Source organism: Mesocricetus auratus, unplaced genomic scaffold, assembly GCF_017639785.1.
Source record: "Mesocricetus auratus isolate SY011 unplaced genomic scaffold, BCM_Maur_2.0 Super-Scaffold_100023, whole genome shotgun sequence".
Lineage (NCBI taxonomy): Eukaryota > Metazoa > Chordata > Mammalia > Rodentia > Cricetidae > Mesocricetus > Mesocricetus auratus.
This window is the reverse complement of record NW_024429204.1, coordinates 30,210,872-30,238,371: the sequence shown is the minus strand read 5'-3', so window position 1 is coordinate 30,238,371 and position 27,500 is coordinate 30,210,872. Positions and strand designations below refer to the sequence as shown.

The 27,500-nt window shown below is 43.0% G+C and overlaps 1 protein-coding gene across 5 annotated transcripts in view; it reads right to left on the bottom strand.

Annotated features, from left to right (window-relative positions):
- Positions 1-27,500, bottom strand: part of Khdrbs3 (KH RNA binding domain containing, signal transduction associated 3) — a 167,438-nt gene that overhangs the window by 83,217 nt on the left and 56,721 nt on the right. For all 5 annotated transcript variants that reach the window (XR_005870498.1, XM_040730334.1, XM_040730337.1 and 2 more), the window contains exons 2-3: positions 19,411-19,529; positions 824-940 (exon numbers count right to left, since the gene is read on the bottom strand). Coding sequence is in view for 4 of the 5 variants with exons in the window: in XM_040730334.1 (XP_040586268.1) it covers positions 824-940; positions 19,411-19,529 (236 nt within the window). In the remaining variant the exon portion in view is untranslated. The remainder of the gene's footprint in view (positions 1-823; positions 941-19,410; positions 19,530-27,500) is intronic.

Here is a 27,500-nt window from a genome sequence, read left to right as displayed (position 1 = left end):
TCCCTGTAATGTAAATCTCTAACAGTAAGATACGTGATGGCAGAGAACAATGTAAGAAGCACCGTTACATGAAAATTCCTTTCCTCTCAGAAGTCAAATTAATCAATAAGGTAACTCATTAATTTTTATCTACTTAAACAATAGGGCATATAACACAAAAACTATGTAGAACACAAATTTTTTAGAATAGGAAGCAATTATTAAAACATTCAAAGACATGAATAAAGGGCAGGAAAAGAAGTCAATGTACACATACTGCAACTCAAGTCCAACCATGTATTGCTTAACAGCAGGCAGAAGGCATTTGAGAAATGCATTATTAAGCCACATTCTCCTGTGCCCACGTGAACCATTCCACAAACTACACAGCCGCACCTCTGGGCAGGGGAACCATAAGAGACCACAGCCATTCGTGGTTAACTGTTGACCACACATCCTTATGTATCGTGTGGAAGTAGGTAAAAAAGAGTCCCAAGGAACTAATTTAAAATACAAAGGAGGGAGACTACATGTCACTTTTCTTTCTCTTCATTATAAAAGGTGACATGCTGCATTCAGGATGAAAAGTGTAAGCCACTGCTGTCTGATTTTTGTGCATGGGTCTTAAATAGTTACAAGTGGTAAGACGCTGTGGGTTTGGGAACTAGTCAGAGAACTCAATCTTCTATAGAGCATCGAAATGTATCACCTTATACAACATTTTCCTATAATCTCATCTGAGCTTCTACTTAGCACTTAAACACAAGGCATTAACACAACAGGTGATAAGCAGACATAATAGTACGTGACCAACAAGGTCACCACTGTCTATGATCAGTATTACCTTTGCCTTGTCTCTCATGGAACCTTTTCCAAGGATGGACATTTTTGTCAACGTTTCTTCTTGCAAGCGCTTCAGAGAATTGCCACGTGGACCCAAAAGCTTCCCCACAAAGTTGAACTAGGAAAAACAAACCGGCCATATTTGTAACCATATTTGTAACATTCAAATCTTAAAGTATTTTACCAGCCTTGAGCACTGGGAAACCCTGTCAAACACTGCTTATCACTAACAAGTATTTATCTTCCGGCTATATAAATCATACTGTGGTGTTTTCCACAAACCGCATGGTGGTGGTACCAAAGATGTAAACTTTTAAAGCTATCTTTAGTACTTGCCATTTCAGTGACAGTGGTAATCATGAGTTTGCTGTCAACGATACACAGGCTAGGATGAGCATACAGGTGAGAAAAGCGGTCCCGGGATGGGACACGAGGGCTCTCATACTTTGTTAGCACTTGCGTCCATTCACCCAGTGAATGGACTGACCCAGTGAGTCCCCAGCCAGTGACTGACTGACATGAGTCACAACAAAGTAAGTCTTTCCAAAACAAGCAGATGTGAGAATGCAGGGTGTTCATGTAGCTGGATGTGTGTGGTTTCTAGTTTACCAAGCAGGGGAGATGTGGTTACTGAGCACATGGGTCAGACTACCATGGTTTACACTGGAGACACATTCCATTCTCTGTGCAAGGCACAAGAAGAAAGGAGCCGCTCTCCCGGGGTCATTCTGAGGACTGGGTGGTTCAGTGAAAACAAATCTTTCTAAATATGTAACACTCATGCAAGCAACACCTTGAGCAAAGGAATTCTAATGAGAAATGGTGAAAAGTTTTTATGGCTTTCCATAATCGAGGTAAATTACAAAGATTTCTGTCTACAAACCAGAGTCTCAAGCAGCTCACCATTTATCTCTCTTTGGTAAGAATTCTGAGTACACACTCAGGACAGCCGCTGCTGTCTTCATGATCTATTCCATAGCTGCAAAGAACGACACTCAGCAGCTGATCTAACTATTGGCAGTTCAAGTGAATTTACTGAAATCAGAACACAACGGAACTCAAAACAGCATTTTCATACTTGTTTGTAATTTTATTGGTCTATAATCAAATTCAAACATTTCATCTTCACATGGAATTATTCCTTGCTTTTAAATTTTAATTATTTTTAAATATAAAAATCATATATAGTTTAAACAATCAAAAAAAAAAACATGATGAGGACATCAGCATCCTAAGCCACCTGTGTCTGCCTGTCCTTGCTACCTACTCTGAATTACATTCCTAGATGTTTCTACTGTTTGGACAGTGGGTGCTCTGAGCTGGATCACCCAGTTTCTATGATTTTTCCTGATTTGACTTTTTGGAAGGTGCAACTACATTTATTGTACAATATTGATTCTTTCATTTCCTTTATCAAATAACTAATAACAATGTTTTTTTCTTTTGAAATTTATTTTTATGCATCTCTCACTCACCTACTTCCAAATTCATGAACTCTTATTGATCCATCCATCCATCCACATGCACACGTACACATACATGCATGTACGCGAGCGCACACGCGCACACACACACACACACACACACACACACACACACACACAATCTGATTGAGTCCATTTAATGCTGCTCATATGTACATGTGTTGAGAGCTGAACACTTGGGATTGGATGCCCTCCCAGGGGCTCATCACAGGAGAAGACTGATTCTTCCTCTTCCAGGAGCCATTGACTGTCTTTAGTTCTTCATCTAGGGGTAGAACCTTATAAGATTTCCCTCCATCCAGGATGGCATGGTAACTGGCACTGTCACTTTTCAAGTCTTGTATACACAGCCATTTTGTTAATATTTCATATGTGCAGCTTCCCTGTCATGTCTATAAAACACTTTCTCACAGACATTGTCCTGGTCCACTTACAATCTCTCCACCCCATCTTCCTTCATATTCCCTGAGCATTAAGAGTAGAAGTTGCGCTGGGCGGTGGTGGCGCACGCCTTTAATCCCAGCACTAGGGAGGCAGAGACAGGCGGATCTCTGTGAGTTCAAGGCCAGCATGGTCTACAGAGAAAGTTTCAGGACAGCCTCCAAAACAATACAGAGAAACCCTGTCTCGAAAAACAAAAAACAAAACAAACAAACAAAAAACAAACAAACCAAAAAAAGATTATATGTTGCATTGTAGACATTGTAGATTTGCCAAGTGAAGCTGGGCTCTCCACAGTCATTATTTTCTCCACTTTGGCCAGTTGTGGATCTCTACAGTGGCACCCATGCCCTTGAGGAGGGGTGAGAGCCATTTATGTGTGGGTATATGGAGAAGTATTTAGAATGCATTTAGAAATTATACTGGTTTGTTAAGGAAAGTGGCAGCAGTAGGTTCTCCTCTAGGATCCTTGATCTCACCAGCTACGGGTAACAGCTGCATAGGTTTACAGTAACAAGCACAAATTACTTCCTACTGAGAGGACCTTACGTCTAACTAGACAGCTACTGATGACTCTGAAGATGTCACCACTGAACCTCCAGAGGTAACTTTTCTGGTCAGTTGTCATAATGATTCTCATGCTTTATAGCCAGGTAGGACTACTGGTTGTGTTTCTACCTTGGCAGCTAGTGTAGCTCCTTCTGATACTGTGAAAGCCAGTTCTCACCTAGAGTAACTAACTGGCTTCCAGGTCAACTCTAACTCCATTCCTCCATGTCCTCTGTCCACAGTGTGTGGTATCTTCAGCAACGGGGTCTAATGTACAAGTTAAGGGAGGAAACCAAGAGCAATGGCAATAGTCTATATTATTTTTGGAGTCTCTTGGACTCCCTTAACCAACAAGAAAGGGAGGCTTCCCTTGACTGGCACTGGGGTTTGTGTTAGAAAGTCTATGCCTCCCAGGAGAACACTGTCACCATTTGGTGTAACTCCCTATTTTAAGGTAAGTCTATACAAACTTCTCCTTACAGAATCTCTACCCTGCCCTCCATGAACTTTTCAACTACCCTTAGTGCTATTTGTCTGTTCTTCACGCCTCTCCTCCGTAGTACCCCCCTTCCCTGGCCACAGTTAAGCCCCCCACAGTTCTTCCCTTCCCCCATTCGTAGCACCCACGTCCCACTACTCTCCATCCTCACAGCCCCACCATGGTCCCTTTCTACTTCTCTGGCTTCTTCATTTGCTCCAGGTGACATCTTAAATCCAAAGATTTGGAGCCAGATCCACATGAGAGAGAACATGTAGCATTTGTCTTTCTGGGTCCCTTACTCAGTATACTATGCTTTAGTTCCACCCATTCACTGGCAAATTCCATGGTAACATTTTCCTTGGCAGCTGAATAGAATTGCATTGTCTGTGTTCTATAGCTCCATCATGCATTCATCCCTGCTAAACAGTCCCTTTCTGGATTCCTGTAATGTCTGCTATAAACATAGTCTGTCCTTACCGAATTCAGGGCTCAGTTTTTAGTATGGCAACTATGTATGCAAGACAGTAAGAATTAATGCACTTCAGCACTCCTTTCTCCATTAAGTCAACAGATACTGAATAATTTCATTTGTTCATCTGCACTAAAACATGAAACTGCTATCATTTCTAGAAGCAATGATTTATCTCCAGATGCCAATCACACACACACACACACACACACACACACACACACACACACACACACACACACACACAGGCAAAGATCTACAACCACCAGGATGGCAAAAAGGCACCAGTAAGTATTTCCCTACAGAGAGATGAGAGCTGCAATAATCATGATCTTCACTAACAAGTCCAGCTGCCCTTCTACGCACATGACCTGAAACTGTTCCCTGGGGGCAATCACAACCAAGTCTCAAGAACGTGTACAGCTTCTGAGAACTGACTAACTATTCTGCTCTCAGATTTTCTAAAGAATTCCTCTTCAGAGCCTCAACCCCAGAAAGAGGCACCACCTCCCTGCAGCCCTGTGGCTCAAGCCTCCAGACCGGCTTTCCTTGGGGGTTCTGGCCAGGCCGCCTTCTTGCCTTATTGCCAATGCCTGTGCAGAGAGCATACTGTTTAAGGAACTAATTAAATGCCAGAAAGCTTAAGTCTGTCCACTTTTCTCCAACCATGCATTAACCAGTCTTCTGCCAGCTATGTCCTCTCATACAAAACCGCTAGAGGCCTTATTCTACAACTTCTACTTCCTTCTGTCAGCAGCGAAAGTTGGCCACAGCAGGTCTCTGATTAGAACACACCGGACCCACTCTTCTTAGAACCTATGTCCTAAAGCTTATCATTCTCTGTGAATGTTTATGTCCTAATGTTTAGCATTCTCCCTCAGAGTCATCAAAGCTGTAGCCACCATGCCTCAACACAGCCCACACAGCTTGGCCAGAGAGGGCTGGAGAGAAAGTTACTTCCTCACTGACAATGGAAAACATAGCTGTACTAGCTGCTAATTATCTCTCCTAGGAAACTCTAACTTCATAGCATCCCTGGCACACACAGAGCCATGACCACTAAGACACCTGTGATCCATGAGGGTATAATCCAGTCACTGCGTTATAAAGATTGACATTTTCTTAAAGGATAATACTGTTCCCAGAGCCCATGGGGAAGAATGGGTGAGGATACTTACTACACAATTCTCTGATGAATGACCTGGGGACGAGTGGAACACAGTATACCCAGTACCGTCATTCCCCTCCAGGAAGAAGGGCAAAAACCTATCTAGGGCCAACTGAGAAACAAAAGCCATCCAGGCCCCTGTTGCCAAGGACAAGCGAGGTCTGCTCAATGACAAGTGAGACATGTACACAGATGATGATGCCTACTAAGAGACAGGGACAGGGGGCAGAGGAGGATGGCCTCCAGGACAGTTACATGTGAGCTATGCTGTTTATGAGCCCTTTGCCTCGGTGGGAAGGCACAGGCAAAGCCTCAGACGCTATGGAGTTTTTCAGACAGGAATCAGTAGGGCACAGGAGAGAAGGGAGAGAACAGAGTGAGTGACTCTGCGACAGAGAAGGGAAGTGCAGGGGAAAGCAGAGGACAGACTCATCCAGCAAAGACCTTTGCCCATCTCCTCTGCCCGAGAGTCCAGAAATCACGTGCTCATTGTGTTTGCTCTGCCCACATTAATATGAATTTAACATTTTAACAATGGCACATACACTGAAGTAATGAATGCCATATAAATTCAGCACCATGTGCAGCCTAGGCCTTCCTGTACGCCTCCACTATTTCCCGGCCCCACCCTCTTCTCTAGAGGCCTCTTGACGAGCTGAAGCCACTCACTCCTGCTACACAAACCAAGCTATTTGAAGACTTTACCTTAGACTCTTGGTGCTGGAGAACAAAGTTTACGGAACTCTGAGATCTCCACCCCTAGTCCCTTTCCTAACCCTCCATGCACTGCCAGAAACAAATTCTCCCTAAAGTGAATGGGGGGGGGGCAATAAAGTAATGGTTTTAGGACCAGGAACCTGAGCTCCTACTTATCTTTTGTTGGTTATGTTGGGAAGGCCACGTCTCTATCAGTAAAGCTCTAGAACACAAAGAGCACTCTTTGAACAAGAAATAAAAACAGAATTTCAAAACAACAAGATCTTGTTGGTGGCCGATGCTCAGAGGGACAGTGCTTACCTAACATGTAAAATGTGGTCTTGGATCTGACCACTGACAGCACAAAACAAACAAAAATCTAAAAACCATAAATGTGCTGCAGTGCTGACCTGCTGACCTGCTGACCCTCCCAGTCACTCCGAGCTGCTCCAGGGTGTATCGAACAAAGGCTTCCAGGCCGCGCCTTGCCTTGAGTGGCTCCATTGTGAATGCACACTCTGAGAGAATAACTCTGCATCTTGCTTGTGGCAGCAGACAACTATCTTCTGTCCAAAGCAAAACGAACCACAGTGCAGACTGATAGCTAAGGTATTATACAAGTAAAGCATTACCACCTACAACTTACCAAATATAACCACAAGTTGCCAACACGAGCACATATCAAAATCCTATCAGAAAACTCAAGCCTGAACACACCTGACCAAGAATGGATGCAAGACCATGGAAGAGGAGGAAACGTTACTATCTGCTTGTTGTCGTTTATGTTGAGAAAGCCACATCTTTTTCCACCTGTGCTCAATCTTCTAGATCTGCACTAAAGGATGGAATGAACAGAGCTACAGAGCTCCAAAAGTTTTCATCTGAACTTCACAATTGTACATGCATACTCTCCACCCCCTGTGTGTGTGTGTGTGTGTGTGTGTGTCGCGCTCTGTTTCTCTTTCTCAATAAAATGTCATATAAAAAAAACTTAAATAAAGAGCTGTAGAGATGGCTCAGGGGTTAAGCTCACTGGTTGCTTTCCAGAGGTCCTGGGTTCAATTCCCAGCAACCACATGGTGGCTCACAACCATCTATAACAGGATCCGATGCACTCTTCTGGCATGTAGGTATATATGCAGACAGAGTACTCACACCACCAAAAAAACCAAAAAACTTCAAAAGACTTAAATGCACACAGTATGGCAGGCCTGGGCCTGTGCTAGGTAGGAGGACACAGTAACAGCCACCTTCCTGTGGGCAGACCATCCTTCTCACCCTGTCCCCTGAGTGTACATCCTCAGCAATATTTTCCTGGTCCCCAACAGACACTTGTCCTTGTATCTATATATCTGCATCATCTCTGCATTTGCTCTCAGTGACCCGAGCCCTGCCTCTTCTTCAACAACCCCTCTGATATGCTGCAACATCATTATACATCACTGTACAAAGTCTAAAGTTAGCAAGAGGAAGGAGCTTAGGTCACCAGGCGCCTCACAGTTGAGCACATGCAATGTCATAAACATTGTCAGTTCACCAAGGACCACTAAGAGGGGCCAACTGGTGAGCTCCCTGCACTGCCGCTTGGCAGCTTCTGGTGCCACTTCCTCACGGCATTCACTGTACTCACACTTGCTCGCTCTGGTGCCCTTTGTTCTACTAGAGGTTTGCAAGAGGTGGTTAGGAGCCACTGGACATGGCTGCTGGGACCAGAGCTCAGGTCTCAGGAAGAGTATCAAACATCCCTATCCACTGAACCATCTCTGTAGCACCAACACAACATTTTAGACGGAGCAAACCCATCTGACACAACACTTACATACAATATGACCACTATGTTCTATTACACATCTGAAACCTTTACCAAGCCATATATAAGTTAACTCTTGAGAAACACTACAGCATAAATGGGAATCAGCTTTCACCTAGCCTGGATGACTTCAATGAGTAAATTAGGAGAGGGAGAGAGAGACAGAGACAGAGAGAGACAGAGACAGAGAAACAGACAGACAGACAGAGAGAGACAGAGAGAGAGAGAGAGAGAGAGAGAGAGAGAGAGAGAGAGAGAGAGAGAGAGAGAGAGAGAGGTAAAAGGCCCTGTCTCACGCATCTTTGTGCCCATTGACACCCTAGAATGAAACCTTGCTTACAGGAGGCAAGCAATGTTTCATGCATACAAATTGACATTCAAGTTCTATCAGTGACTACTGGATCTTAACTAGACGCAAGCACAGGATACACCACAAGAACAAATGGCAGGAACCCAATTTATGGAATATCAGTGTCAACAGATCAAGAGTGTCTTCCACCCAAGGGTCTAATAAAATTTCCATGTATATTTAAAATCCATGAATATATATCCCAGAACAATATAAAATACCTGAGGTATAGTATCAGACAATTTTAACATATTCTCAAGAGGTGAGGCTGAATTAAGTTAAAAAACAAGAGGACTCAGGTAATTTTTAATCTTTGAGCACAGTATAAAGTACCCATTGAAAATTAATCAAAGAGCGGAGTAAGAAGCAGGTGTTAGTAGGCCCATCTGTGTATCCCACAGGGACAGCCACCATCAACCCCTCCTGTGCACCATCATTCCAGATGAGCCCAGGACCCTATCTACACCTTCCATAAATGAAGGTTCATAAAACTGCACATTTACATCTTAAAATGCCACTGCTACACTGTCATTGGTTGAAAAGTCAACGGTAACAATGAATGTGGGACTCAGAACAAATTGGATGAAGAGATGATTTCAGCTGAGGAAACTGTTTTATCATATTCCCACTGCACCTGGAACCCTCCAAATAACCTCCCATCACTCCTTCAAATTGTCCCACTACCTCTCTTCCATTAATTCACCCTTCAGCCTATATTATTTAGTGGAATGAATGCTTTCCACCATTAACATTATTAAGTTCTCTTAGACTTTGTTGAACCCACTTCGGTCTTCTCTCTTTCCTGCATAATGGCTTCTCGGTAAATACTTATGAAATTAAGGCTTATTTGCCTCTCAAATCAAACAGTTTGTGTCAATTTTCTTTGCTACTAGATTACTGTAACATATTTAAGCTGCCAATAAATGCTATTATTTAAATGTCTTAATTTTCCTAGCAAGTATAACTATGACTGGTGGTGAAGTACAGCACTGCTCCGTTGAGTGTTGCTGTTAACATGGGATTTGTAAACGGAAGAGAACGCAGTGTACTCAGACGTTACCAAATCTTTACAAAGAAAAAAAAATCAATGGAGATTACAAGTGACTTCTCCAGATGATATGAGCAGTGATGTGCAGGTGGCACGCACTTCACAGACTTTTTCTCATCACTGTTTCATCAGATGAGCTGAATTTGCCAGTGGAAGCTGTATGCAAGATAGCTAGAAAATGTTAATCCAGAAAATCAGAGTTCATACCGCTCTGGGAACGAATGCAGGGGATTAATTAAGGATTTAAAATCAAAGGCTAGAGACTGATATGGATAAGAGGCTCTGACAACAGTGTGGGTGAGGAATGACAGCATCCCCAAAGAGTGGCGAGGAAACAGAAAGATGAAGGGTGGAGGGGTGGGTGGGAGGGGGCTGATGAAGAGGTAGTGAGTAGGCAAAAATGGTGCCCTGCTTTGGGGCACAGACACTTAAATAGATTTCAGGACTTGTTTACTGAAATGAACAAAAGCAAAACAATAGGGAAAGAACCAAAACAGTCATGGGTACCTATGGGGTCCAGTTATAGCCATGCATCCTGTCACAGTGCATCCCAACCGAAGAGCCAACAGGTGTTTGTCAGGACATTTAGAGAACAGCTGACATGCTCAAAACTGATGGACACAGGAACTGAACACAAGACAAAGTCACGCTAGCTCCTCCTAACACTAACTCTTCCTTCCACTCTGCAGTCAAGCTCCCGGCATATATATTTCATGCACCTTGGGCTGTGCAGGTATGAAGTAGTTGTTTGCTTTGGTGAATGTTCAGAATTTTGTTATGGTAGAAATTACAGTGGAAAAAAAAAGAAGCATGTGAGGAAGCATGTGATGGAGACATGCTGCCTCCTGTGACGTCACTCCATCCCCACTCGTGTCTCTACGTGTTGGCCCCACAGTGGGAGCCACTCCGCTCCGCTCTGCTCTGCTCGTCCACTGCAGCCCAGCACAGCAGACGGAAACCTTTCAGCGGTGGCCGCAATCCTCATTCCCTACAGCCCTGTTGTGCACTGGGCATTTCATCACAGCACGGCAAACTCTAATACAGATACATTCTGATGGGCTCAGAATCTTCAGGAGAAGCCTACAGTCCCAACCTCACTACCAAGTGCTAGAAATGACCGAAATGGCCATCAGTAAATGAAGGATCTAAAAAGTGAAATATACACAGAATGGAACAAGGTGAAGGGTTTAAATAAATTCACATCACTGTGACAACATGGAGGAACATAAAGAGATTTGTTATAAGACAAAACGACAGTCCAGAAAATGGGAAAAGATATTCACAAACCCCACATCTGACAGAGGGCTGAATTCCAAAATTTACAAAGGACTCAAGAAGCGAGTCTCCAAAACACCAAAGGATCCAATTAAAAAATGGGGTACAGAACTAAATTGAGAATTCTTAATAGAGGACTCCAAAATGGCCAAGAGACACTTGAGAAAGTGCTCAACATCTTTAGCCATTAGGGAAATGCAAATCAAAACAACTCTGAGATACCATCTCACTCCTGTCAGAATGTCTAAAATCAAAAACACCAGTGACAGCTTATGCTGGAGAGGATGTGGAGAAAGGGGAACACTCCTCCACTGCTGGTGGGAATGCCAACTTGTGCAACCATTGGAGATCAGCATGGAGATTCCGCAGAAAAATGGAAATCAGTCTACCGCAACATCCAGCAATTCCACTCTTAGGCATATACCCAAAAGATGTACCCTCATACAATAAGGTCATCTGCTCCACTATGTTCATAGAAGCATTATTTGTAATAGCCAGTACCTGGAAGCAACCTAGATGCCCCTCAACTGAAGAGTGGATAGAGAAAATGTGGTACATTTACACAATGGAGTACTACTCAGCAGAAAAAAAAAAATGGAATCTTGAAATTTGCAGGCAAATGGATGGCACTAGAAGGACCATCCTGAGTGAGGTAACCCATAACAAACATGGTATGTACTCACTCATATATGGATTTTAGACATGGATGAGGGCATTGCCAGCCCACAATCCCACCGCCAGAGAGTCTGGGGCGCAGGGAGGACCCTAGGAGAGATATGCATGATAACCCGGAGAAGGGTTATGGGATGCGATCTCCTAATTAGATTGAGGAGGGGGAGAAAGGGAGAGCAGAAGGAGATGGGAGAAAGAGAGGGAGAGAAGAGGAGGGGAGAGGAGGACACGGGGGAGCAGGAAGGTTGAGCCAGGGTAAGAATAGAGGAGAAAAGGATGGGAGATACCATAAAAGAGGGAGCCATTATAAGTTGGACGAGAGATCTGGCACTAGTGAGATCTTCACAGATCTACAGGAATGACACCAACTGGCATTAAGGCTACCTTAAATTGCTTCCCATAATGGTGAGAATGATGACTGCCTTATATGCCATCCTAGAACTCTCATCCAGTGACTGACTGATGGAGATGGTGGCAGACACCCACAGCTGTGAACCTAATTGAACTCCTGGAACCCACTTGCAAAGAGGAGTGATGACCAAGGGAATCAGGATCGGGCTGGCGAGGCCCACAGGGGCAGCTGACCTAAACAAGTGGCATCACATGGATCCCAGACTGATGATTGGGGGCCAGCATGGGACTGATCCAGACATCCCTCTCACCGAACCTGGGTGACAGAGAGGAGGCCTTGGCAATCTGTGGGACCTTGGAGTGTGAAGCAATATTTATTGCTGGCATACAGAGGGACTCTGGGAGCCCATGCCACGTGGTGGAAGGATGCTCTCTCAGCCTGGACACATGGGGAAGAACCTGGGCCATTCCCGGGATGATGTGACAGACTCTGGAAATCCCTCATGGAGGCCCTTGCCCTCCCTGGGGAGTGGAGGGGGGGATGGAGTGGAGGTGAGGGTTTGGAAGGATTGGGGGGTGGGGGAGGAGGGGATGGAGAGGGAACTGAAAATGACATGTGTAAAAAGTTAAATAAAATATGGAAAAAAAAGAGATTTGTTCCAAATAAAATAAGCCAGCTACAGAGACACAAATCCCATGATCTGCGTGGACTCAAAAAGCAGTGTGTACAGAGAGCTGGGTAGGGAAAAGGTAAGGATGGGGATTTGCTGGTAACAAGTTCTGGTTAACCAGGAGGAATTAGCTTATGTGGTGAACTGTATAGCGAGGTGATGTAATGTTAGAAGGGAGGACATTACATGTTACAGCAAAGACATGACCATGCTTAAAGTGATGGCCAATTATTGCAAGTGATCATAACACTGCGTTCCCCTGAGTTTTCAGGAATCACACTTTATGACTGGGGTGAAGATTCACAGAAGGCGCACTCAGGCCTGGGGTTCATCGTCAGATCCAAAAACTTACATTCATGAAAACTGCCTGGTCCCCAAAATGTACTCCCAATTAAAGTAACAGAGATAATTACCCACACATGTTAACATCTGATTTCTACAGGTAAACTGTCAGTTTCACACCTAAAATAATAATTTCACATAAATCCTCAGGGAAGGATGCTGTCTCTGAAAATTGCAACCTTTAATATATTTACACATCATATATTCACCATGTATAGAAACTAAACCAACAACTTCCAGGGGGTAAGCTACTGGATAGTTGGATCTGAAACTGCCTGCAATATGCTCCAAGGAGAAAGGAAAGAAGCCTGTCAACATTTAGAGAGGAGCCTTACCTATAACACAGAGCAGATATGTTTCATGGTTCTCTGACCTCATGACCCTCACCCAAGAGCTCCTGTGAAAATAGCAACCATCTTGCATTCACAACACTCAATGCCACAGATTTTTAATTAGAATTTATTAAAGCACAAACAGTACAGTGAACATATAAGAATACCAAGAGATAGTTAAAAACAGTCATCAAATTACTAAAATTAAAAGTAAGAATTTCCCATCTCTTTCGGGGGGGGGTCATGCTGAAGGTTCCATTAAGCCATAGTTGGTTCAAACCAAAATCATTAATTTAAAAAAAGCTAGAAACAAGTCATTCATAAGTTTTAAGTGACTCTACAACAGTAAATTATTATAATCACTCAATTTTATTATTGTTGTTAATCTCTGACTGTGCCTAATCTATGAGCTAAACTTTCCCATAGGTGCATACAAGCATCTGCATAGGGTAATAATAATAATCTATATAAACTGAGCATTCGGTGATCTCCGCCTCCAGAAGAACATCTCACCTGGCATCTGCCAAGCACAAGGAAGGCAACAGTGTGGGCAGATCCAGACGTGAAGACATTACTCAGTTGCTCAACATTACAACTCCATCTTTTAACATGGTCCACAGCATCCCCCTCAACACGAGACTGCATGTGCCATGCTTCCTGAAACAGGACCCCACATCCGCTAAGACAGCTCAAAAGTCTCTCTAGACTAGAAGGGTATGCAGTCCTACTAGTTAAGTACATCCCACACCCTCTTCCTTAACCAACTGTGTCATGTCTTATGCTCAAATCTACATAACTTGTGGAAATGATCTTCCTGACCAAATGCAACGGTTTGTAATTTCCTTAGTGCATCTGACATACACAGCCTACACTAGCAAACGTCACTATGTCTTATTGTGACCTCTGCAAGAGATGACCCCCTCAAAGCAGCATTCTTTCGATGTGTCAGAAGGATCCTCCTGTCCTACAGCCAGGTGTCTTCTGAGCATTAACTACTCACCTGTGTTTCCCACTCAACTGAGTATGAGACCAGTAACTGAGTCACTATAGTTTTCCCATAAAGCTGAGCTCAGAAGAGATCCTCAAATGTCAGACATAAGATCAGTAGACAGGGGGAAAGAATTCAGTAAGTTTAAGGCTCTCTATTAACTAGAATTCCACACACAACAGTTCTCTCTTGCTGCAGAAGCTCAAACCCTACAGCCAGCAGCAACTCTACAAGGAACTGTATACTGTCCCTGCAGCTAACTCCCAAGGGACAGTCCTTCACTGTCCTCCAACTACAGTTAACTGACACTAGCCCAGGGCTTCTACAGCTCATACACTGATTCATACAAAGCTGTTTGAAGGTGGTGGCTAGTTGATGCTGATGGGAGACATCCAACCTACCCAGACACTGTAAACAACTGCACTGAGCTCGAATCTGTTGTTTGCAGAAATTACATGTCTTCCTATCTCATCAAAGCTGATACTGAGAAGGAGTATCTGAAATTTTGAGATACTATATTCATGTATTACTCTACACTAGAGCTCATATAAAACAAAGTATCAATTTCAGGGTAGTTATCATGTACCCAAATATTATTAAAAGGGGTTGCTATTGCATGTGCCATAGCTACTTAATAATGTATCTGTCCACACTTTCTGGCTATATAAAAATGCATCTGCCTAAGTCTGTGAATAACACTGGTCACAATCTGATACCCATATGTGTCAACCATAAACTGTCCAAGTCTGAAGAAAAATATCAAAGGCAACTATTGTAAGCCCTGGAAAGTGACAGAAAACAAGCCCATAAAGAGTTAGAACAGAAGATCTTTCAAGATCTCTGTCTGCCTATAACCATATACTCTGGCATTAGATGCAAAGTCAAGCTAAAGAAAGAGTTCAACTCTTATTAATAGTTTACAGTCTGAATATAATCTATAATTAGCTATCAACAAGGCATCAGTGGCCTTCAGAGCAGTATAACAGAACTGAGCCTTGCAAGAATGAACATTTATAAAGACCAGAATACAATCAACAATTAATCAACATGACAGACAACTCTTCATCAAGATAGGAGAGTGCTAGCCCAATATACTGAGATAACCAAGACTTCAGAACTACATGACCAAGAATTCGGGGCATCTGCTTGAACTGCTCTCAACAGCATAAAGGAAGGTAACACCTGTGGGGATGGAGACCTGAGTGTGATCCCCAGAAGCCAAGGAAAGCTGGGGGCAGCAGCATCCATCTGCAATCCTCAGAGATGAGAAGCAGAGACAGAATCTCCAGCAGCTCATGGAGTAAGCAGCAGGGACCAGGCTGTCTCAAACAAGACCAAAGGCCAGCACCCACACCCAAGGTAGTTATCTGAATTCCACACACACATTGATGCACTCACATAGTCATCAAGAGCCCCCATCATACGTATACACACACACACACACACACACACACACACACACAATTACTGAGAACATCAGAGGACATGCACTGAACTCTAGACAATTGAGAGAAAAGTCACCAGAAATACGATGAAATGGACAGGCCCCATAAAATGGTTTTTCCAGAAAGACTGAATTCGAAAATATAACTAGTGTCACAACAGTTACTGAATTCATCACCAAACACCAGGACCAGGCACCTACATGAGTGAACTCTATCCAAATTTTAGAAAGACACAGCAAAAAACAAACACACTTCTCACTCATTTTATAGCAGCAACATAAAACCAGTAACAAAATATCACAAAAATATTAAGTGCAATTTGTAGGACATTATCATTAAAGAATATAAATGATTCTGAATCCAGCAGTATGCAAATGAACATATTTATCAGGTAGCCTTCAACAAAGGATTAATTCAGAGCAATCAAAACTTAAATATTCAGTCTATAAACAAGGTAAGCAATACGTAATATTCATTTCAACAGACGCAAGAAATCATTCAGGCAAATTTGCAGTCAATGGTTGATCAAAGTCCTCAGAAAGGATGAAAGGGAAGGAAGCAGCTCCTGGCTCCTACCTGGAAAGAGAGACCTAGGAGAAGCTGGGAGCTGATGCAGGCCAGGATTTAAACCATGCACACAAGTGCTCAGGGATGGGGCCACCAAAATTCCTACCTACATCTGCATTACCCAGAAAATTGCATCAGTTTGTATTTTCAGCATTAACTATCACAGATAATTTGTTTTCAAGACAAACCAAAATCAACACATCAATAAATTGGCACTTTTGTTTTTCAAGACAGGGTTTCTCTGTATAGCCCCAGCTGTCATGGAATTCAGAGATCTGCCTGTCTCTGCCTCCCAAGTGCTGTAATTAAAGGTGTGTGCCGTCGCTGCCACCTGGCACATTGGCACTTCTAAAACACTAGGAAAGAGTGTGTTAACTACAAACACGTCCGCATTATAGTAAAAAACTGACTTTTGCTAGCAAGCTGTGATCACACAAAATCCTGATATTTTCAGGATTGCCAACCGCCTTCAGGACTAAGACTGAAAGTTCAGTTAGCAGAACACAGATTACTGGCCACAGCAGGCATCTCTTACCAACTGCTTCTCAAAAAAAGATAGCATCCTTATTTTCTAACTCAGGAACTAATTTGTACCTATGGAATCACAGCCATTAGACCAGCAGTTCTCAACCTGTAGGTAGCCTCCCCTTTGGGGTAAACATCCCTTTCTTAGGGGTCACCTAAGACCATGGGAAAACACAGATATTTACATTATGATTCATAACAGTAACAAAATTACAGTTATGAAGTAGCAAGAAGAATACTTTTGTGGTTGGGGTTCACCACAATATGAGGAATGGTATTAAAGGGTCGCAGCATTAGGAAGGCTGAGAATCACTCACTGCATTAGACTCCACATTTTGACCAATCAGAAGTCTAAACAACCATATAAATTACTTTGCACTTGAAAAGACTAACATTTTTCTTTTAAGACTGTCTCAATCTGCTTATTAAATAACTTTACCGAGTTATAAATATGGAGCACAACACTTGTGACAAAATCAGGTACAGATGCAGCCAAGGAGAGTTCAACAGGAGCTTCTGACTCCTTCCTGATTGTACACAAACATTAGGGGCAGGCTTGCTTAACAGACAGTGGACGGCAGAGGCAACTACATGAAACTTAAAATATCATATTCATTTTTCACCAATAAAGTAATGATGAGAGATCAAATAGAATCATACATTTTCTTCTTTGGGGGAAAACGGAGGGCTTCTACCCCCACCTCCTGTGGTCAGTATTATAAGAGGCCTGAAAGTTGTAAAGGAAGAAGTAAAGTTTCATATGTAGATACTATGACTGAAAAACCAGAAATCCTATCAAACAACATAATAAACTAACAATTTTTAAAAAAAGCAGATAAATAGGACAACAAACGCTGTATCTGAATCTCAGAAGATCAATCATTGGAAACATCCAGTTTCTGATAGTGAAAAATCGTGAGTATCAGACACTGTACTATGAAGAAGCAATGTTGTTGAGCAGAATCTGAGCTGTCTATATAAACAGACACCATATCACACTCAGACAGGGAAGAGTAAAAGCTGGGAAGTGGAGACAGCCTCCAGAGCCATCAGCAGACACCACACAAATGCAGCCAGAACACAGAGGTCATTGTGTAGAAACCCACGAGTGAATCATAAATTCATAGGCAATTGTAGAAGATCCAGAACACATAAGTAATCCAGAAAAAGAAGCTGAAGCAATTTAAATTCACGTCTCTCCATAAAAAGCTTCAGTAAACAAGACTGTGCCCTGGCATAAGGATCCATAAATATGTCAGTGGAACAGCACAAAGCACTCAGAAATACAACTCACTTCCACAGCCATCCCATTTCCATCCAAGCTGCTACATCGATCCAGACAGAGAGCACAGGTCCTGATGGGGAAGGCAAACACTCTCCTAGGGGAAAAGCAAGCTTCTTCTTGCCTTGTTCCATCTTCCGTTGCTATGACAAAATTCCTGAGCAGAGTTAACTTTCAATGAATGGAAGTTTATTGGCTAACAGTTCTGTAGGCTGAGACATCCAAGAGCAGAGTACCAGGATTTGTGATTGTGGATGTGTGTGTTAATTAGTTATAGGTCCTTCACACACACTCCTTCCCTACCCACCCATCTTACTGTCTCCCACTCCAGACCCCCCACCCCACTTTTTTAATCCTTCAAGACAATTCATGCTCCCCTCATATTCTTGATTGTGGGGTTTTCCACTGGAGAGTGGCCAATTTAACCATTTGAGGGCCTTCTGCTATTGAACAGCATGGATGCAAACATCACATACAAAGAGTAAGCAGAGCAGTTTGGGCCTTTCTTCCTCCTTTTTCTTTTGCTTTTGCTTTAGTATATGTGTGAGTCTGGTGTCCATGGGTGCCTGGGCAGAGCGTAATGTCTGTTGTCTTCCTCAGTTACTTTCCCCTTAGTTTTTGAGGCAGGCTTCCTGAGGGAAATCACAACGCATTATTTGGGCTAGAGTGGCTGGCTTCCTGCACCCACTCTTGGTTACAAAGTACGTTGCTAGGGCCACTCTTTGCATAGGTCCATGCCTGAGCAACAAACACATTACCTACTAGGTTGTCTCTCTCTACCTGTTTTTATAAGCTACTAATGCCATCAAAGTGGCCCCACCTTCATGAACTGTCTAACCCTTCACCTCCCAAAGGTCCCACCTCCAAATATGATTGACAGTCAAGTCTAGGGTTAAGTTTTCAACAAAGGGATTGCTGAAGGACATGGGAAACCCACAGCAAACCTCTAAGTTACACAATCATCTACAAAACTCATTTGAAATGCAACACTACCCTTAATGTAAAAAGCTAAAATGATAATAAAAGACTTGTACCTAGGGCCTGTAAACAGCTCCTACCAGTCAGTCATCAGAACGCTTGCAGCCAAGAGATAAACGGGTCAAACATGTGTCTTTCATAACAGCAGACACAAACACACAGAGTGCTAGTCATAACAACAGAATGAATGGTAACAACGAAACCCCAATAGTGCGCCATATTGCAGATGTGGCAGGGGCAGTCACAACCCAAATGTTTCACCTATGGACACCTCACATTGTGCAACCACTTCAGGGAGGGTGGGTGGACTGGGACTCTTTGAAGACTGGACAAAGCTCTATTTCAATACTTGGCATTTGGCCAGATAAACGAGTTATAAGCAAACACTCCTGCAATGTGTAGTACAACATCAAACTAAAACTGTCTAAACTAGCTCCAGTACAGCAGGCAAGGGTTATCATTCTGCAATACAAAGAACGAACAATGGTATGAACAACATGGCTAGTGACAATTTATACAGATGTCAAAGAAAAAAAAAATCAGACCACTAAGTTCACTAAAAAGTTTTAATTAGCTTCAGAAGTGTGTGAAGCCCAAGGAGCCTCTAACTCTAGTGTCTGCTCCCTGCGGCTCAGGCTAACAGCAGCCCACAGCTCACGTCTTACCTTGGGAAACTGTTTCACAGGAATTAACACTTTCTGTCCCAGCTTCATGTTCTTATTTATCACCACGTCAATATACTTCTCTTCATCCTTGCCTTCTCCTTTTTGAAACTTCTCTATTTCTGTGGAGGCAAAAAGATACCATGAAGCATGTGACCCAGAACTGTGGAGTCTGGCTGGCCCCAATGTGCAAGGACATCAAATGCAGAAACTGGCATACTTTATTCAAGGAATGACACATCTCCTATTTTACCAATGACATCTTCATACGTGACAAAGGCACCAAGCACTGCTCTCAAAGCAGCCCTCAGCTCTATGTGCTAATGACAGTAAAAGTGGACAAACACGGAATTACACAATTAAACAAAAAATTAATAAAGGAGCCGACTGGGAGTACCCCCCCAGTCCTGTTCTCAGCTCGGCATTACACAGCACCAGCACCCTAATTACTGCTCTTGCCTGGAATTCTAAAGCTTGTACTGCCAAGAATTGGCTCAAGACAGGAACCAGAAGAACAAAGAGAGGGCAGGAGGCAGGAGAGGGGCTAAAGGGAGGAAAGGGAAGGTGGAAAATCATTATATTGTAAAGAAAAGCCTTCCCGCCAGCCTGGTTCCAGAGCCACATCAGTCCCAAATAAACACACAGGAAGCTATATTTATTATTAACCTGTTGGCCGTTTGCTTGGTTTCTTACTGGCTATCTCTGACTTAAGTATTTACTCCATAATTGTTAATCTAAGTATTTCTCTTACTGGAGAAAGGGTCCGGACCTCTTACTTCTATGGCAGCAACATGATGACTGTCTGTGTCTCTCTTTTCCAGAATCCTCCTCAACTCCTAGTCCCACCTATCTTGCTTCCCTATTGGCTAACAGTGCTTTATTGACATATATACAGGACTTTCCCCATCATTATATTTTTATCTCAAATTTTTGTAAGTTTCAAAAATTGGTTCTAAGTTAGGATGGAAAACTTAGATGACCCTGTCAGCCAGCTCCCCAATTGCAGCCACCTCCTCATACGGCACTGGACCCTGCACTACATACACTGTCTTCTGCAACGAGCCCCCTCCCCCTTCCCTGTGCAGCTGGAATGAGCTCATCTTCTCTCAAGGTTCATCCATCTAAAGCTCACTGATTCTCCTTCCTTGGGGAAGTATCGGGAACAGGGAAATTAATCCCTCTAGCTTGATCCTCACCGAGCACATGGGGACAACTCTGTTACTGCAATGGGGAAAAAGGAAGACAGCATCTCTCACAAGTTCCTCTAATGTAAAGCCTACTTCTGCAGACATCTCCTGCCCAGCACCTGAGTGTGCAAGTTTCAGAAACTAGAAATAGCACACATGTTCGCTCACTTCGTGTATCGTCTACAATGCCTGAGTGTATACAACAGGCACAGTCAGGTGCTCACACAGAAAGTCCTATGGACTTTCACTCCCAACAACCACAAGACACAAGGCTCAGAGAAAGAGAAAGAACTGGGGGGGGGGGTGCACAAAGGGAACAACTTGCATAAATCATTTTGCTTGTTAACTATAATCCATCTATCTATGATCTATCTATTATTTATTATGTATCATCTATTATGTATCTATTAACTATCATCTATCATCTATTTATCTATCTATCATCATCATCATCATCTATCGTCTATTATCTATCATCTGTCTGTCTGTCTGTCTGTCTATCTATCATCATCATCTCTCGTCTAGCTATCTCTGCCCTGAAGAATGCAGGTGCAGTGGGGAGTGTGCATGTCCCCCTCTCACTCCATCTTCAGAAGGGATCACTGGGTTCCTTGTTGGCATTAACGGTCTGATCGAGCCAGAAGACACTGCAACAGGAACAGGAGTGATAGGGAAGGAAATGAGACAAAGGAAAGGGTCTGAAGATGAGAAACATTCAGCCACTTCCCATACATTAACAAGTTGAATAATTTCAGAGTCAATGGTGTGATAAACTAATACTTTTTATTCTTCAACAAAAACCACTGAGTCCTTTGGAGTAACCTAGAGGAGGGGTGTATGGAAACTTATAACCCAAATGAAATGTAATTAGAGCAAACAGTAGAACACGTGACATACAAGAGTGTGACACAGTGGGAGTCGGAGGTGTAATCATAAAAGGGGGTGGAGGAGATGAATTAACCAAAGCTAAGAGTCATGAAAAAGCTTTATGGGAGCTTAGGAAGCCTATGGAGGAAGCTCCTAGGAAACATGGCTATTAAACAAAAACTGCAGCACCAGGCATAAGACACCTCCCCAGAGGTCTCCAAAACAACACAGCTACACCCTTTCTCTTGGTTACCCACCATAACCACAAAGTAAGACCCAACTACTGATGAAGACACCACACATGCTGGTCAAAGGATGTAAGAAAGCAACTAGTACCCAACAAAAAAACCTCCCTCACTACCAGTTAGCTCTCATTAAGCTGCTGGGATATAAAAGACATCAATGGTCTTACCCAGCAATGGACCTTGCAGGCTACAATACAAACTGGCCAGAAGGGGCATGACTGTCATGGAGTAACCATCTGCTTTCTGACTAGTTCTGAGGTCTGCTCAACAGGAGGGAATTTAATGCCTGGGATGGTATTATATTCCTTGTCTGAATGAAGTTCAAGGCTGGGGCGTGGGAAGAAGGTCATACATCCTAGGGCAGAACCTTCTGTGTTTTTTTTTTAATGGCCATGCTGTCAAATTGCATACTAAATATTTATGCTTATACCCATAGACCTAGACTGCTCTCAGCCTCCGTGAGAAAAGCTTGTTTTTGCACTGGGCAGCAGTCATTGCAGGGATGTGTAACTGGCCAGAGTGGTGACAATAAGAGCTGTGAGTATTCATCCAAAATGGGACATCTTTATGAAATACCATCTCCACCTCAGAAGAGGAAAGAGAAAGCGGGTAAGGAACTGGTGGGAATAAGTGCTGTGAAATGCAGTCCCCGGACATGACATGTGATGGCACTCATGAACTCGTGGTAGCTGCAGTCACTTGCACGAAAGCACGCCAGCTGAAATTCCTATTTGGATGGGGGAGAAACTCAGAAAGCCTCATTCTGAATGGAGGAGCAATGGCAGTTTATAGACGTTGGGGAAGGGAGAGTCATTCTTTGGGAGTGTGGCCACTCAGAGGTTGACAAAGCTCCGGTGGATGGCCTACCCCATGCATTTATGAGTGACATTAATTTTACTTAGTGGGTTTTTTGAAAAAAAATATAAGAGGGGGTCATATAGTTGGGGAGAGGGACATGTTGGGAACTTGAGGGAACTGGAGGGAGATATGATCATAACTGTATATGTGGTTAAAATTCTCAAAGAATAAATTAAGAAAGAAAACAGCAGCAAGTCAAAAGTCAGCTACTTCACTGAGTATAATCCAAGACTTCAGCGTTAATTAGTAAAAGAAAATAAATCCCATCGTTTATTATGTACTCAAGTAATCTTTGACATGAGTCACCAAACCAGGTAAACTAAAATTTCCATTAGAACAATAAGATTTTTCCTATTTTTCATGTTTGTGTTGCATGCATGCGTGTGTATGCATGTGTGTGTATGCATGCATGTGTATGAGTGTGAGTCAAATGTGGGTGAATGTGCATGTCCATGTGTTTGAAAGTGCATGTGGATATTAGGCTAATGCAGGAAGTCATCCTTGATAGCCTGCCATCACCCCAGACTTACCCGCTGAAGCAAGGGGTCTCAATCAAACCAAGAACTTACTGATATCACTGGTCTCATTAGCCAAGCTGCTCCGGGTATCCCGTCTCTGCCTCTGAGACTGGAATTAAAAGTGAGCTGCCTCAGCCCAAAACTCTTAGTCCCTTTCTGTAGCATTTTGTGTATATTACATCTGTCTCTGCTTGCTCTGTGGATTCTCTTTATACATAGTGTATCTCAGAACTAAGTAGGCTTCAGATAAACACTAGTTAGTATTCTCTCAGTACAGGTAAAAGTCAGTTCATGGAAATATTACTGACTCTGTCACTCCACTCCAGCATCTCAGACGGATATTAGTCACAATTTTCCACATTGATTTCTAAAAATCACATAATTAGTAAGAGTCAGAACTCAAAAATCTAGGCCTCCCTTAACATGTATCAACAACAGGTCATTCACATGCTTTTATTGAGGGAAGAATCCATCCAATGACTCTTGTGGATTGTGTGCACGTGTGTGGAGGAGGGGTTGTAGATTGTTGTTACAAACTGCAATGGAAAAGCAAGTAATAAGGAAGCAATGAGTTCCTGGGTTGAGCATATACAGAACTTGTACTTTTGTATGAAACACATTAGCCTGAAACTAACTTCCTTCCTTCCTTCCTTCCTTCCTTCCTTCCTTCCTTTCTTTCTTTCTTTTTTTTTTTTTTTAATTTTTCAAGACAGGGTTTCTCTATAGTTTGGAGACCAAGCTGGCCTCAAACTCACAGAGATCCAACTGCCTCTGCCTCCCGAGTACTAGGATTAAAGGCGTGCGCCATCACTGCCTGGCAGCCTGAAACTTTCACACTGCAACTTGGCCTTCCTGGAGCTTCTTTATTGTTGAGTTGCTGACCTTGAAAATGAGATTCCCGAAAATAATGGGTAAACTTGAGTTGTCTGAACAGTTACATAAAGGGCTACACAAAATACACACAAAAGCATGGGCTGGAGAGATGTCTCAGTGTTTAAGAGCACTTGCTGCTCTTGTAGAGGACCTGGGTGGGGTTCCCAACGCCCACCTAGTGGCTCACACTCGCCCATAAGTCCAGTTCAGAGAGAACCCTCACCCACTTCGGCATCTGTGGGGACCAGGCATACATGCAGGCAAAACACCCAAACACAAAAATAAAACTAAGTCTTTTTTTAAAATTCCAACATAGGTATGGCTAATCAAAGCAATAAAGACCTGTGGAGAGCTCAGGGAGTTAAAATGAGGAGGAATGAGGAAGCAAGGGCAGGAGAGGGTCAGGAAAGACTTGGCACAAGCTGAAGGAAGAGACAGGGCGGGAGACAGAGTAAAGGGAGACGGGGCGGTACTACACAGAGGGCCATGAACTTGCACAGAGCCAGGCAGTCACACTCAGGCACACCACAGGGGAAATAAAGAAAAGCAATGCTCCGATGCCGCGTCTCCTCAGCACGGTACACTGTGTGCTGGGAGCAGAGAGCACATGGCTATGAACATAACCAAGAGGTCTGTCCTGACCGCCTCTCGGGACAGAGCAGCAGGGAGGGTGGGAGTGGCAGACCTGTAAGGCCCTGGCAGCCTGAAGCAGTCTGAAAGCGTGTAACGGGTCTGTCTAGCAAGGCTCCATTTGGGCTCAGTACACAGAGAGCCAGACAGCAAAGCAAGGAGAACGTGGTGAAAATCACTTATAGCAACGCCCACCTGATTATTATGAATTTGGGGATAATGACTCATCATGCACAGGGCTATGGATCTCTCTAGAAGTCTCCATCATCATTTTACAGAGCAGGATGCCCATGCTTAGGAAGCCAGCCAAAGGCGGGCTGAGGAGGAAGGGAAACAGAATTCCAGTGCACAGGCAGGCTCTACCATTGGAGGCCAAACCTTTTCTTTTTCTCCTTACTTTAAAGAACACATACAAGTTTTACCATGCTTAAGTATCCCACTTCTGAGAGTGCAGTTCAGTCTTTTGACGCATATTCTCGTTGCTACAGAACACGCAAACTTTTCTTCCTCTGGCAAAGATAAATAGCACACCTGTTTGACAACCATCTCCTGCAGGCTCTTTTCCACGGGCCCTGGCTACTTTTCACTCTAGTAATACAGAGCTGTGGCTGCTTCACATGTGCAAACACGTAAGAGCAACCCATTGTGATGTGCGTGCGTGATACAATACAGGGCGTTCAGTGTTCACCCTTTCTGTAGCGTGGCACGTCCCTCTTTACTTCACTGGCCTGTTTATACCATATCTCAGACCTTACAAGAACAGATGCCGTGTTAGAAGGCTTTGAAGCCTGGCATGCAGGCTCTACCACACGACATACAGGAACAAAAGCTAAGTCAGGGTTCCAGGAAAGTTCCCCATGGAAAGACCCTAAATGTACTAACCTGCTCTTTGGCTTCTGGAGTTCTGCTTCTTGCTAACTACAATGTAAGAAAGGACAAGGAGGAGTTTTTTATGAATAAAAGAGAAGAGAGTTATGTGGCAAGTTTCCCATGGAGCTACCAGCCAGCAACACCGATGTTCTTTAAGAGTGTCCCTGCCTCAGGAAAGAGATCAGCCCCTCCAAGACCCCAACCCCAGGGAGTCCAGCTTCAGCATCCCCAGCTTCAGCTGCAGTAAGGAAGGAGACCAGTGGAGACGGAAAGACCCCGCCAGCACCCACTGGAAGAAGAGATGGTAAGAAGACAGAATAAGAGATCACCCAGCAATAGAAACACCAACATGACCCCACCAGAATCCAGGGATCCAACACCAGCAAGACCTGAAAAGCACTACATAGATGAAGAAGAGGAGACAGACCTTAAAAATTATTTCATGAAGATGATGGAGACCCTCAAAGAAGAAACGAGGAAATCCCTTAAAGAAATAGAAGAAAAAACAAACAAAAAAATCCATGAAATGGGGGAAAAAATTCAAGAAATAAACAAATCTCTCAAAGAATCTAAAGAGCACCAAGAAAAAACAACCAAGAAAATTAAGGAAACAGCTCAAACAGTTGAAGGATTGAAAGCTGAAATAGAAACGATAAAGAAAACACAGAATGAAGGGATGCTGGAAATAGAAAAGCTCGGTAAACGGTCTGGAACTACAGATGCAAGTATCACCAATAGAATACAAGAGATAGAAGAGAGAATCTCAGGTGTTGAAGACTCATTAGAGGATATAGAGTCGTCAACCAAAGAAAATCTCAAAACCAACAAATCCTTAACACAAAATATCCAGGAAATATGGGACACCGTGAAGAAGCCAAACCTGAGAATAATAGGTATAGAAGGAGGTGAAGAACTTCAACTTAAAGGTACAGAAAACATATTCAACAAAATCATAGAAGAAAACTTCCCTAACCTAAAGAAAGATATGCCTATGAAAGTACAAGAATCTTACAAAACACCAAATAGGCTTGACCAGAAAAAGAAGTCACCTCGCCATATAATAATCAAAACATCAAACCTACAGAGTAAAGAGAAAATATTAAGAGCAGCTAAAGAAAAAGGCCAAGTAACATACAAAGGCAGACCTATCCGAATTACACCTGACTTCTCAATGGAAACGATGAAAGCCAGAAGATCCTGGTCAGATGTCCTACAAATGCTAAGGGAACAAGGATGCCAGCCCAGACTACTATATCCAGCAAAGCTCTCAATTACCATAGATGGAGAAAACAAAATATTCCATGACAAAGCCAGATTTAAACAATACGTATCCATGAATCCAGCTCTACAGAAAATGCTAGAAGGAAAACCTAGAGCCAAGGAAGATAACTACATTCACAAACACACAGGCAATATATAATCATACTTTACAAAACACCAAAAGAAAAAGGGAGGAGAAACTACACAAAATAACTTCACTAACAATAAATCAAGCGCAAACAAGGATCACCAATCAATGGTCATTAATATCCCTCAATGTCAACGGCCTCAACTTGCCTAAAAAAAGACACAGACTAGCAGAATGGATACGAAGACAGAACCCTTCCTTCTGCTGCATACAAGAAACACATCTCAACACCAAAGACAGACGTTATCTCAGAGTAAAGGGCTGGGAAAAGATCTTCCAATCAAACGGCCCCAAGAAACAAGCAGGCGTAGCAATCCTAATATCTAACAAATTAGACTTCAAATTAAAATCAATCAAAAGAGATGAAGAAGGGCACTTCATATTCATCAAAGGAAAAATACATCAAGACGAAGTCTCGATTTTAAACATCTACGCCCCAAATACAAAGGCACCTACATTCGTGAAAGAAACATTACTAAAGCTCAAAATGCACATAAAATCTCACACACTACTAGTAGGAGACTTCAACACCCCGCTCTCACCGCTAGACAGGACCTCCAGACAGAAACTTAACAAAGAAACAAAAGAATTAATAGAAGTTATGACCCAACTGGGTTTAGCAGACATCTATAGAACA